We start from the raw sequence: 14,851 nt of genomic DNA, 5'->3' as shown, positions 1-14,851 counted from the left end.
GCTGCCTAATATCTTGCAATATCTTTCCCCAATGTTTGCCACATGGGCAAGCAAACAACATCCGATCTGCCCGGAACATTTTTGTTTTCATTGTTCTTGGGAGCAGACAAAAAACAACGAACAATACCTAGTGTTATTTCCTTCTTGAAAGTCAGGAAAACAACGTGAGGGATTGTTTTAGTTTCTGACTTTGGTTATTATTAAAAGAACTTTTAACCATGGGGGATTAATTCTTCAACTTACATCAAAAACAAATTCATAATTCCTCACAGTTAGATTTGGTACCGACTCTCCATTTAACGAGCATGACTGGCAGGGAACCCCTTGGCTATGTGCGACTTACAATACACGGCTAAAGTTCCGGGTTTGATCTTGTTTAGATGCAAACTCAAAAACTGCAATGTAAAAAGAGGAAATCTCTGAAAAAGTATGCACTAGTCCATGAGCAAAACAAAATCCATGTAACCCGTGATATATAGGCGTACACGTTGTACTATTAAACAACGTTGTCGCTTACGATAAAGACAAACTATTTAAAACTGGGTTTATTATGAAAAAGAGCAACTGACTTCGACCAGTCAACAAAAGGGGCTCCATCACGTACCGAAAGAAATGCAACAAATCTAATCTTTTAAAAAGTGTTTATTACGAAAACATGCCTAGCCTTTTCTATTGAGTTCATCATGAAGTACCGTTACTCGGTAACAGACAAAGGCTAGGAATTTAATATCCGCCTCAGTTTACAAAAATAAAATTTCTGTCCGAAATGATTGCCTCATACCATAAAAAACCAGTCACCGAGTCATAGCGCAGTATGATGCTAAACCGGATCGGACCAGTTCCAGGCAGTTCCCAGCACAGCGTCCATTGTTCGCTCCATGCCTGTCACTCTGTTGGCATGTCTGCCTGGTGATACACCGAGGTCGGGAAAGCCCTTTCCTGACGTCACAAGCATCCCGGCAATTCGATTGGTCCAAATCTCTGTCATTGCAACAACCGGGGTCCCCGTTGCCAATCAGCTGATTGGGGTATTATACAACTCACAGCTGATCCGGCCAAGAAATAGCATTTTCCACCACACGGGAGAAGAGATCTACACGCTGAAAATTTCCACGCTGCTCGTACGGCCATAGGCCCCTCAGACTTGAGTAGAAATCTTCATCACAAAGATACGAGAGCAGAGGAAAAAAACAACAACAAAGATGGAGGCTTTCCAGAGAATAGCGGAGAAGGTGAAGTTGTTGATGTCCAAGAAGTGGGGATGGGTTGTGACCATCGCTTCGTTCTGGATCTTCTCGGCAGCTTTCGGCACAATGTATTCCTTCGGCATCTTGCTGGTCGAGTTGCAGGAGGAATTCGACAGTGGAGCATCTGAAACAGGTGGGTCTTTTGTTCTATTTTTAATCAGTTTCTATTAAAATGTCTTGCATTATAATGTATAAATTAAAAATCCATTCTGTATGTTTTGTCTTATATCTGTGTATTGTTTTGTTGCTCGTGTGTACAAATTTAAACATTGGCATTATAAACGATTTACCGTTTACATAAAAAGAAAGAAAGGAAGAACCAAATCAAAGTATTGAATTTGAAATAATGCATTTGCGAAATTAATGTTCTCAATCAAAGATGTTTGTAGCCTTTCCTGTCTATTTCATGGAAATAGACAGTCCCGAAATCCGACGGCATTGAGTCTTCTGAATCTGAGAAACATTTCCGTCACATATTCTGTCATTGCGTGATAAGTGTTCCTCGACATTTAGCGGATCTTTTGCAAAACTTGAAAAACCTTCCTAACGCAATTTTTCTTCCTCCATGATTATATGAACTCTGTAATGTTCTTCTCAAGACTTTACCGTTATACGGGGGGAAACAAGACACGAACCGCTATTATTAAATTGGGTGTTACTTAACGATTTTATTACAGCTAAAGCTTGGTTATAATTAAATCTTAAAAATAGAAAAAATTAACGGTGAAAATGTATTACAGCTCCTTAGTAACTGTAGTCGTAGACATTGAAGGCTGCTCATAAGAAAAAATACCCAACAAGTTACAACACAATCATTTCGAATAGGAAATGCAGGTAGCTATAGGCAAGCCACACAATAATACGGGCACTAAACGGACGATATGCACAGCACACGTATTAATATGAATAATATTCAATAATTACAGAACAATTCTATCATCATGTTCCGACTGAGCTCCTGCTGAACGGACCGTCGTATTCAGTCTATTCAGTGTCAATGGACTGTCTATTTTTAGGCAAGGCAAATTGACCAAGATTTACTAATAAAAACTATACTAGCAATATTGATTAACCCGTACATATATAAGAAAATACAAATTTTGACCGATAACTAATCGTTTCACACAACAAATACCACAGGAAATTCTGAGATAAAGCACACCACTTTATCTTTACTGGCAATTTGCTACAGGGTTTTATTTAGCCAGGAAGTTCTAATTTTGACAACTGGCCACTTTCGATTTCGCAATGCTAAGCTGGATGATGCAAGCCAAACTGAGCAGCACATGACTGACTGGTATAGCGGTTAACAACTACACGAGCACACAAAGCATGTTTATTGAGGGCTGATTGAATGAATATAACGGGCAGGGGATAATTCCCGTCTGCGGTTTGTGCGGTCGAGTCTCGTGACTGCGGATTCGATATCACACCATGCCGTGGGATCGATCGCCAGCCCGGGGCTCCCCTGGCATGGGTCAGCTGATGGTCAGAGCTTGGCCCAATATGGTCCGTTCGGTGTTCCTTTAACACTCCTGTCGGTTCGGTACAGGTGCTGGCGTCCATTGTTTGTTTAAGACTTGGCATTGTATGATAATGCAGAAATGATTCTGATACGAACAACACAATCTGAAAACACAGTGTACAGGGTTGGAAGTTTTCGAGAAAACAAACATAGCGTACGATAGTTCCAATCCGAAAAGTTGCTGAGCATAAAATTCATATCTGTGTCAGAAATATTTTCGTCTGAAATGAAATGTGATGAACATTTTTGACGATGATCCACGCAAAAGGTCGGAGATGAACGTGGACACAATCCTTGACAAAACAGGGGCTTATACATTTTGTTCGTAGTTGTCTCTATAAAACGTAATATTTTCACCGGGGATTGTGTTAAGCAGGAAGATATAGTACAAATAAATCGTTTATTGAGGAATGTATTAATTTTGTTAACCGTGACTTTGAATAAAATTGAATTTTCTTTTTATAACCCAAGTTTTTTTCTCCCCATTCAACCCGCTTGAGCGGCTTCATTAGCCGCTTCTGAAGCCGCTTCATTAGCCGCTTCTGAAGCCGCTTTCTAGAAGCCGCTTCTAGGAATCACATTTCTCGTTCCATTGTCTATTGCCTCTCGCAGGGTTAATCTTTAAACTAAATACAAGTAAATATAGAAGTAAATATACAAAATAAAATAAAAAACACACGGGTAACCGACTGATCAAAATAATGCCAGAAGCAAATACTTAAAGACACTGGACACTATTGGTAATTGTTAAATACTAGCCTTCACAGTTGGTTTATCTCAACATATGCATAAAATAACAAACCTGTGAAAATTTGAGCTCAATCAGTCTTCGAAGTTGCGACATAATAATGAAAAAAGAAAAAACACTCTTGTCACACAAAGTTGTGTGCTTTCAGATGCTTGATTTCAAGACCTCAAATTCTAAATCTGAGGTCTCGAAATCAAATTCGTGGAAAATTACTTCTTTCTCGAAAACTACATCACTTCAGAGGGAGCCGTTTCTCACAATGTTTTATACTATCAACCTAGTGTCAAATGCCTTTAAAACACAGAAATCGTATGATTGTCAAACACACATTATATGCCATAAACAATTGAAGTTGACCGAGTGGGTGTTTAGACAACTCGCCAATCTTTACTCGATGTCATTAAGTACCCATTCTTCAAAAACCATACTTTTAATTTTGACCAAGAATAGCTTTTGGCTGCTATCTTTATTAATTTATAACGGTTCTAGCCCCTCTGTCTGAGTGCCAAGTCTATAAAAACAGATATTATCATGTTTATTTGTACTCATGTTGTTTACATACAAACATAAACGTGTAGTAAATAAACATAAAAACCGCAAGATGAACTGACATTTAGGGCAATAATTATTGCAAACGCATGTTTCAACACACGAAACATGGTGAAACATACCCTTATATAATTTTGCATTATATGATTGGTGAATTATCATCAATTATTCATGAGATGTTAAGTTTTACGCCCCGGGGTTTGTTTATACATGCTGTTGACAAACATTAATGTTTAGTAAACAAACACAAAAACCGCAAGATGACCTCGCATAATCTAGGGCAGTAATTACTGCAAACGCATGTTTCAACACGTGAAGCATATACCCTTATGTCATTCTGATTGGCGAATGATCATGAATTATTGATGAGATATTGAGTTGCACGCCCCTGGTTTGTTTATACACATTTGCATACAAAGGGCCCGTCAACTCGTGATTAAACCCTGGATATGCCTAGCTCTGTGTGTACTGCAGAAGTCAATGCCTGCTGTGTTCCAATTACCAAACAATGGTTTTTGTTCGGTGGTCAGAGGTTTATGTGGGTTGTTTTTAAGTAGTATCAAACTAATATTCAGACAAGCTATCGCTGTGAAAATGGGTCAATTTCATTGTCAGTCTAAATTGAAAACGAATCTAATCAACACTTGAACTGTGTTTGACACAACACAGAAATCGAGTCTAAACAACATTTGGAGTCTAAAAGTGAAGATCTGAGGTGAAGAATCGAATTGGCATTGACATTTTCAGAATAGAATATTGTGATAATTTCGACTCTGAATTATCTGATGGTGCAATAGTTTTATCATAGAGCAAGGTCTTTGCTCTATGGTTTTATAAACTCGAAAACAAAGGTTTTAACTGGATGGATTGTGAGGTTGATTGTTGACAAATTCTAGGATAATTCAAAAACAAAACAAGCACACATTATTAGTATGCACGATGTAAACAAGTATTGTGACACTAAATTAATTCAAATTTAGCAATAACTCAATTATTCAATAGACCGCTGACTAAGTATGAGACGATGTCCAAATATAGTGTAAGGCCTTACACCAGTTGGACCCTAGACTGTGAAACCGCAGAAAGGTTATCCCCGTTGAATCATCAACCTTGTGAAGAAAAGGTTAAACGGATTCACTCGAGTTAAAAGACTCATTATTGAATAGACAAAAAAGACACACAGCCGAATTATTAATTTATCATAAGCTGATTAGGGAGTGGTGATCGCGGCGTTGTGGTTTTATAAAAAAGCAAACCGCACGGGAAATTTTTAATGGCAGCGATCTCCCCTAACAGTGGTCCGTTGGGCAGCAGTTAAAACACCGACAGAGGACCAGTCACAATTCACCCCAAGTGCCACATCTGTATTAAAAAGCATCCCCATTTTATTTGAATATAATGAACTTAAAAAAAAAATGGTGAAATGGTGAAATAAACTTACTGGTCCTGCTTGCCCAGTCAATAAAAAAACTCAACGGCAAAATATGAATGGAAGGTGGTGGAACATTCGTACCTTATGTCTTGGTGGGCCCTAAAGCCCCTCCCTGAACTCAACTCTGAAAGTCTTGTTAATATGAGTTTCTTCGGATTGCGGCATAGTTACGCGTATTTGAACATTTTCGATGTTCAATTAAAACAACTTGATCTAGATATGTTGTCAGAATACGAGTAGGTACTATTATTCTAAGCGCCTTTTCAGCTGCTTGAATAGCATTGGTTATTATTTGATTGTGATTATGACTTAATTAATTATATTGATTCATTTTATTGTTTTGTAGCTTGGATCGGTTCTATCGCCATCGGTCTGCACACACTCGGCACGTTCGTCTCTAGCGCCCTCGTTCGACGGTTCGACAACCGACCTGTCGCCATTGTCGGCATCTTCCTTTGCTTCAGCAGCGTCATCATTACGTCACTCATGCCCGTCCTGGAGGCCCTGTACTTCACCTTCGGTGTCGTGTACGGGATCGGGATCAACTTCGTTGTCATCTCATCCATCAATTTGATCCTCCGTTACTTCCCAACCAAGAACTGCTCAAGAGCGACCGGTCTTGCCCTAACAGGCACCACAATAGGTGAGAAATCCTTTTCGATAAATGTATATTCTTTATTCTTCCATATTTTCTCAAATTTATCTTTGTTTCAATTTCTTACACGCAAACGTACAGACTTGTCATTGTTGTATTCATATTTCATCCATAGGTCATGGGTCATACCCATCCCATCTACACTCGTATCACAGTCAAACTCAAGAAATAATTTTAGAGACGCGAGATTATTATTATGACGAACGTTTTCATGAAACCGTTGTTTCACTCAAAGTTGTGTTTAAGGATAAATAAAAACCGGGGTCTTCTGATAAAATGGTTTAACAAAGTGTAGTATATTCGTCTTGTGGTGTTCTATCAAAATGCACAGTAGTTGTTACCTGTACGAGTTGTTATGATTCTTGGTTTAGATTCATCCAAAACTGAAAGATAATAGCGTAAATCTCAAATGAAACTTGTGTACTTGAGATTTACAACCGTCGCACCACTGTTTTGTTTTCACAGAATTACCACGAACTCGTGAAAGGTTAAATTACTAAATAATTACCGCTAAACTTAAAGTTTTAGACAACAGTATCATCGCTAAACTTACAGATTTAGACAACAGTATGAACTCAACATGTACGAAAAGACGCAAACTGTCGATATTGGGTTCCATTTTAACAAAGGTGGATGCATTTCAGGTGGTAAACACAGTCTGGAGAATTTTACTATACTCTGACAAATTCCGGGTCAGAGTTGACCCGGATCCATGGTTCCTTGGACCTTACTCATATCTGAGACAGTATAACCCGGACTGTGTCAAAATGACACAGAAATGGATCATACCGACGCAGATTCTGAGTTAAAGTCCCAACCACTTTTCCGGAACAGCCTGACCTGAAAATCGTCAGGAGGGGCTCTTAGAATCTGGGTAAATTCTGACCAGGATTTCTGTGGAGTACGGGCGGCAATCACGCATGGGTCACAAGACGGTCACAGAGTTTGGGTCTGAAGAACGGGTTATTTGATAAGTGTTTTGAGGGAGGTTTATCAATAGTTTTGTTCCTACTTCATCAGATCTTAACCGGGTAAAGGTAGCATCATACAATCTATCGGTATCATCGGTCAAGTTTTGTGCATTTTCTGTGATCAAAGTTTCAACAAAATCGAACTATATTCTCCTTTATCAAATTTCAGTAGGAACCCTTGTGTTCGTTCTAATTAGTGCCACCATCGTGGTAGTCGATGACTTGATAAGTGCAAATCTGTCGCATGGATATTAAATCGTTATTAGCATAAGGGGTCATACATGAGGAGAATCGTGACGTGACGAGATAATAAAAAGACAATTGAGGGTCTCTATTTATGGTTATGATTAATTGTACTTTATCGTGAATTTAATCGCCCGCAATAGACATAAGCCTGCTCTTGTTTACTTTGAGTTCTCGGCTGTGTTTGAACAGATGAACCTAATGTTTGAGTTAAGATGAACAGATTGCTTATCACACAAATACCAGCGCCATGTTTGTCGAAAACAACTTGGTTGGGAAACTTTAAAAAAAGACAAAGAGATAGTGATTTTGGGGTTATTAAGTTCACAATTATCCTAAAAGTGTCCACAAGCAGGGTGTTCCAAAACAACAAACCTACACAACTTTATATTTTACAACTCCAGTTTTTTCCCAATGTGGGACCACGGGACGCATCAGGTGACAGCAGACGTAAAATTTAATTCCAAATTCTGCTTACGTAATTCTGAGCATGCGCACATTTCTGAGAGCGATGGAGTTATCTTGCATGCTTTGGCTGCCATCGTTGATTAAATTAATGAAACGTGCACGCGTGGAAGGCTATTATTGGCTGAGAGTCATGTACAGCGCGTACACGCGTGCACTTTTCAAATTGTTTGTCATCAAAGATGGCGGCCAATGACGTCATGAGTAGTCCATTGGTCAAGTTTGCTGCCACCTAACGTGTCTTATAAAGTCTCACATTGCTTACAAATTTTTAATATTATTATCAGGATGATTATTTGATGTCGGCTTTGAAAGGTTTTGTGCAAATTTCTGGAACAACTTTGTGGTGTGATTATTGTTTCACCAAATTAAGGGAAATGTTCATTGGTTCACCCTGTGTAAAGAGCTGTAGAACAACAATTGTTAATGAAAAAAGAAAGGGATCAAATATTTTCTCTATATGGATTAAGCGTATCGGTTTAGGTTTTAATGTGTCATTTAACGTTAACTTTACTAAACTACTACTTTTAAACAATGGATAAAACTCTCATCTATTTATTATGGTTAAACACAAGTTGAATAAGTTAATAGCTTTAATACTCGTTTTGTATACAGGTCTATAACATTAACAACTGAGAATAAACAAGCAATTTGGTTTTAATCTGTTCCTATCGCAATTATTTTCGTTCCTTTTCGTTCGGCGGTTTTCTGGACGGAGAAATCCTCGTGTGAAATCAAACCTGAGGTGCGTTTTCGCGGTCGTGACCAATAACTGTTTCGGTTGAATTGGCCATTGGTTTTACCATGGAGGTAGTAATTCTACCTTCATTGTTTTACTGACCAATGATCGATGGTTACAGACACCAAAAAGTACCCCAAGACGAAGCCTGACTCTTGCGGCTGTAACACATGGATTTCTCCGCACCACCATAAAACTGTTCAAAGTCTACCATGGGAATTTGGTAAAAACTTCTTAAGACCACTTAATAACATTTTTCCTCTTTTTTTTATTATTCAATTTCTGTATACCTGCTAGAGTCCCAAAGCTTCTGGAAAGCTTTGGTTACTCCAGCATAGATCAAGTGCAGATAGTGAACCCATCACACAAACGGTAAGACATGCAGGTCATCTGAAAAGAAGGACTTCTTTCAAGAACCTCCCTGCGGCCACGACTTTGGTTTCGGAATTTGACGTTTCGTCCACGATTGATACGAGATATTCAAGAGGAACATGTCACATCAGCAGGAGTCCTTCTAAAGAGAGTCTGTCTTCATACTAATCAGGCAAGAGACGACAGGGAGCCTGACCTCGGCATTGACTTTCTTCATTGGTGGCCACGGGCCACATGGACGGCGTTCACATGAACTCGACTCGACCAGATTCCGAGCGACTTCGACTTGAACGTCTCCACGCCCGATCTTACTTCATAAAAGAGAAGCTACGCATCCCAAGACAACAAAACAATGGTGACCCGTGTGTCACAACATCATGGGTTCATCAAAATCCATTCACCTACAATCCATTTTCCATCCTGACTGATATCAGATGTTTAATCAAGACAGGGGGACGCTCATGAATCCCGTTTGTTTAAAAGAGAAGTATTGTTGGTATGTATTATGAATGTAGTATGTATTTATTTATGTCCACAAACTAACCCCTCTGTTTCTTGTTTTAGCGTGTAGCCGTGTTCATGGCCAGCGTATCAAAAGAAACTGTTGATACCCTGACTACATTAGCACGGTCATGCAGCGTGGCGTACTCGCACTCAAAGGGTGTACCCAACTCAGGGACGTCCAAACATCAATGCCTTGAGACTTACTCTTTTTTCCTCTTTTTCCCCTCCTCTTTTCATTTGTCTCTTCAAGGAATGCTTATTATGAACCAAGTTGTGCACCATCTCATTATCTCGTGGGGTTGGCGCAACATGCTTCGCGTCGTTGGTGGCATTCTCCTCTTTGTGTCCGTACCGTGTGTCACAACCTTCGTCCAGCCGTCCTCTAAGAACCTCATCCAGGCCGACTCGGTGGCCCCTCTCGAAGATGAAGACGAGCTGGACGAGGAGAAAGCCAAGCTCAGGGAGGCTACCTCGGAGATCACCGATGAAGAGAAACTAAGACTGAAGGAGAAGGAGGCGAGTGAAGATAAGGAAGTTGTGAAGGAGGGAAGATGCAGTCGGTTAAGGAACGTTGCGTACCCGGAACTCTGGTTTCTGTCCTTTGGAATCACCGGATGCTGCATGACCATGACGTTTTACTACGTCAGTATGGTAAGTTAAATTCACAAAAAACGCTTTTGAATGTTGAACACAAATCAATGTGTGCTGATCATGGAAGTACTCATCCCATACACTCCGAGAAAAAAATGGAGCACGCCCTCAACTTGTCGTGCACGGGGGTGGGGTGGGGTACGCTGACGTGCGTCTGTGCCGACAGACAACATAAAGCAAGTCAATTCAACTGTCGCTTCTCAGCTTTCACACTAGTATACTCAAGACAAGTAGGATTTCAAACTTTGCATATTGGAAAGCTTTCTCCAGAAGACGATCAGATCATACTGATCGAAACGTCGAGTTGAAACCAATGGTTCTTTTCATAAAACCCCAACTCATTTAGAGATTATCATTACACGGTGTTACCGCAAACCTTTTCTATCACTTATGACACTTGTTTCTCCTCCACGCAGGTGAGCTTCATGACCACAAACGGCTTCGATAAATCAGACAGCGCCCTCTTTATGATGGTGGTGGCCATTTCAGAGGTGGTAGGCAAGGTCGTCATCTCGGCCGTAGCAGACAGCCTACCATTCCCCAAGATCTACCTCTTCGTGTTGGCCAGTATTCTCGGTGTCGTCGTGATGGTGGTGCTTCTCGTTGCCAGCTCCCTTGGGCTCATGCTTGGGCTCGCTGTCGGTAAGTCCATTAAAATCACAACACCAAAAAACGCCATCGTGTCTGTAGTATTAGCTCCAGACGTGCATGTATTCTTAGCCCTAGACGTGCCTGTAGTCTTAGCCCCAGACGTACCTGTAGTCTTAGTCTAAGACGTTGCTCAGTGTATGATTATTACGAGAGTACTCATGTCTCGAAATAGTTTCTGTAAATGGAAGTCCAGTTAAAGAAAGAGCCTGTTACTAAGCTGGCCTCTTTGCTTAAACTTCCATTATGAGAAACTGTCAGTTGGTCTCTTCCACATTACCATGTTGTATAAATAAGACGCCTCTAAAATAAAGTTGTGTCTATTTTTTCTCTCTCTTCAATTGTATTACTATATTGTAGTTGCTACTACATGCGATCAAGGACGGATCACAAAAGTACATCTTGTTGACCGACGTTCACATTGTGGTCACCGGTAAGTCATAATAAACATTTGGATGTTATTTTATCCACAGTAACCGGAATGATCGTCATGTCAATATTCGATACTCTGCCATATTCGATCTGCGTGGAGGTTTTTGGGTCAGCCAAAGCTGCCGATACGTCATCTGTTGTGCTCTTCATGAGCGGGGTTGGTCTCGTCATGGGATCGTTATTAGGTGAGCTACATCAACATTTTGTAATGGGTGACTTTGGAACGCTATTAAGTGGTAGCAGACTAAGCTGGTCAAATTACATGGTTTAAATAGTTCTGAGCGTGCGCACCGTTCTTAGAACAATTGATTTACCTAGTAAGTCTGCTGCCACCTAGCGTCCCCAGAAGTCTCCCTTTATTTGGTTATATTGGTTCAAAATCATCTTTCTCACGTTTAAAGCTCTTCATCAACTCGCCCCTTTCTACATCCGGGACATGCTACAACTTCGTAAGCTCAGGCCTGGTCTACGGTCATCGACTCTCACACCCCATGTACCCATATCCCGCCTCGCTAGCTATGGAGACAGAGCTTTTTATGCTTTGCACCTCGTCTTTGGAACTCACTGCCGCTTGCCCTCAGAACACAAAGTAATCCCTCAATCTTCAAACGGCAGCTGAAAACACACCTCTTCAAACAATTATCTTAATCATGGACTCTTGACTTTCGGAACCAGCGCCCTTGATTGGCATTTTCTTTGTCAGATTCTGTGCGCTTTATAAGTGCTGTATATTATTAACATGGTGACATTCCTGTTCTTTAGTGAGGCGACCTGCTGTCATATTCCAACAATACTATGACAAAAAATAATGATACAGTTAAAAAACAGACGAACAGTAGCGGCGAATGACGAACGAATTGTAAACAACACTGCCGATTGTTGATATAAATATTAATTCTCTGATCCCTCTGAACATTTAAAAAGACAATTTGACCCATGACATTGTCCACAGATCAGTGAAAGAACGATAATTACGCTCTATTGTAATTAGTGGAACTATCACTTTGTAAGAACGTAACTCGTGGCCCCAAAAGTATCCCTCCCTGCACACGTAGTATTTCTTGCTTGATTTAAAACACAACTGATTCTCAACGAAAACCTTTGAAGAGTTTTTAATGAATCTTTTTCTTCCATTTTCTTTTCCCTGTGCAGGCATGAGTGTAGACAATACCGGAAACTATGACTCAGCCATCTATGCAAGTATTGGAATCTATTCATTGTCTGTTTTGCTTTACCTCGCCGTACCCTTGTACCAAAGACTGTTTGCCAAAGAGAGATACGTAATGGTCAGGAACAGACGAAAGGCCCTGCTGATGGTGGAAGATGGCCCGGAGCCAACCTTCGCACTCTCTCCTCTACCATCCCCGGAATATATCTTCACAGACATCGTCAGTGTTGTATAACATACGGCGAGAGCAAGTTCTTAATGTATATTAATTTAAAAAAAACACAGACAATGCTGCAAGATTTACTAAATTATTTTGATATTTATATAAAAAAATTCCAAGTGAGTTTTGATGAGCGGAAGAATAAGACCAGGAAACGAGCGACAATTGCGACCAAAGAAAATGCAGCGACTGGTTGGGAGAGCGAACGGAGAGAGATGGAGACTGCCTTGAGTAGTCAAGTGTATAATAATAAATTATGAGGTTTACTTCAAATGAAGTCAGTGAAATAGAGTGCAACTAGGGGGATGCATAGAGTGAAACAAAGGGTGATAGTGACGGTGTGAGAAAGTGTGAGAGAAAGATAGTTTTTAAGCTTTGTGAAAGCTGAATAAAAAGCTGGGTGAAATATGGGTGAAATATGGGTGAAAACTTGGTGAGACTGTGTGAAAGCTGTGTGTAGGCTGGGTGAAAGCTGGGTGGAGCTCGGTGAGAGACCAATGTATGTATGTATTTAAAGTCGTGAGATTCGGGGCTTGGATAGATCAAGACAACGAAAGAGGCAGGCGTTTCCTGTCATGTAAAGACCTTTATCACGGTGCGGCCATCTTGATTTTCTTACATTCAAATCAATGTAATCAAACCGAGGTTAGAAGAAATAGTCTGGTTCCCTTTTTGGGGCAAGACATATTAGCATTACGCACAGATATTGGATTACAGGGATGATGACTAAGATGGCGGCACAGCATGATAACGGTCTATACTCAAAACATTGGGATTTGAACTTATTATACGTTCTTATAAAGAAGTATGGGTTTTGGATGGGGTTTCAAAGGGTGGATGTTATGTACACACAGGGAGGTTGTGGTTACACAATTACTTCATGCGGGTATTTTGTTTCATCATCGCACACCGTAAAAATGTAAAAAGACATAATATCATTTTATTTATAAGACAATAGAGGCTGTAGGAAATACTTTAATGTGAGGTGAATATCAACTGGATTGATACAACAAAAGTACAGTATTTTAACTCGGAACAAAATTTATGTTTCAAGAGTCAAACCGTTTTAAAGAATAATGGTTTTGAAAATATAAATGTCGAAATTCTATAAAACAATAAATCTCTTTTATATTTCCTCACAATATTGTTATACTTTGATAACAAATAACAAAAAGAAAATCTTGCAGACGCACTCCTCAAAACTATTTGTGACCAGATAAAACGAGGACAATTACTGGCGTTTATCTACCCAGAATATTAACTTTATGAAGTTTGTGAAAAGTCACAATGTTGGTTTATTGAACATAAAAATATGTAAGAAAAAAGAAACGAGGTCTGTGGAATATCTGGTGTCATTCAAAATGTGGCGTTTAAAAAAGACTGAAAACGCAGAAATGACACAAACATTTTTCTTGTTTGTAATCTGGTCACATCTTGTTTTGGATACATAATACACATCGGTGTTCTAAACATTTTTTTTCATCTTGTCTATCAAACTTAAAAAAGGGATCTACAGAAAGCATTTTTGAAATAGTAAACAAAGTTAAGAGTGAATTTGTGATTTAGAAGTGTTGTTTGGGAACTAGTTTTGTTGAATGTTTTTTTTGTGTTCTAAAAACACTACATTGCCATCTCAACCAACATCTTTGCCGAATTAAAGTATTAATCAGCGATTTTTTTATTAAGTTATTATTCGAAATGGAATACTTTTCTTTCGATGACGAGGGCCGAATGAATACTTAATATAATTATAATACTATAATATTATAATAATATAGTATTATAATATTATAATAAATAAATGGTTTTGTATTATGATGTCATGACATGAAGCAAGAAATAGCAAAATCAAAATATCTCCAACTGTATAACAGCTGAGACCAGAGTGTGAATTTGTATTATATATTTATTTTTTTCGTCATGCACTCTGGGATAAAAATTCTTTCATGAATGGAACAAAACAAAAACAGTGAGATATTTCTCTTTTTGTTTTCTTGCTTCATGTCTTGTACATTGAAGTAATGATATATTGATATGTAAATAAAAGAATATATTATATTGACATTTTGAATTATTGTGTTTTGCATTCGGTTTGTTTTATTAATATTTTTTATCAAAAATGGGAGAAGATCATAAGTGCACTCATCGAAATACTGCATCCGTGACATATTATTGCTTGTTTTTTTTATGATATAGGCTTATACAAAATGAATCAAACAAAGAAACTGAACACTATTGGTATATACTCAAACTAATTGAGTCAATAACTGAAGTAACGTAGT

The 14,851-nt window shown here is 39.0% G+C and overlaps 1 protein-coding gene across 1 annotated transcript; it reads left to right on the top strand.

Moving 5' to 3' along the window:
- The first annotated feature begins 1,061 nt into the window (after nucleotides 1–1,061).
- LOC117304355 (monocarboxylate transporter 13-like) lies at nucleotides 1,062–14,640 on the top strand. The gene is made up of 6 exons (XM_033788759.1): nucleotides 1,062–1,380; nucleotides 5,848–6,144; nucleotides 9,701–10,101; nucleotides 10,518–10,743; nucleotides 11,223–11,366; nucleotides 12,334–14,640. Exons 1-6 carry the CDS (start codon nucleotides 1,203–1,205, stop codon nucleotides 12,582–12,584), a joined length of 1,497 nt encoding a protein of 498 aa, XP_033644650.1. The 5' UTR covers nucleotides 1,062–1,202; the 3' UTR covers nucleotides 12,585–14,640.
- Nucleotides 14,641–14,851: the final 211 nt, after the last annotated feature.

This window comes from Asterias rubens, chromosome 21 (genome assembly GCF_902459465.1).
Source record: "Asterias rubens chromosome 21, eAstRub1.3, whole genome shotgun sequence".
Lineage (NCBI taxonomy): Eukaryota > Metazoa > Echinodermata > Asteroidea > Forcipulatida > Asteriidae > Asterias > Asterias rubens.
This window is presented reverse-complemented; position numbering and strand designations above follow the sequence as displayed.

Coding starts and splice junctions, on each gene's coding strand:
- LOC117304355 (XM_033788759.1), top strand. CDS start 1,203: ATGGAGGCTTTCCAGAGAATAGCGGAGAAGGTGAAGTTGTTGATGTCC. Junction 1,381..5,847: donor CAGTGGAGCATCTGAAACAG/GTGGGTCTTTTG, acceptor ATTGTTTTGTAG/CTTGGATCGGTTCTATCGCC. Junction 6,145..9,700: donor CCTAACAGGCACCACAATAG/GTGAGAAATCCT, acceptor TGTCTCTTCAAG/GAATGCTTATTATGAACCAA.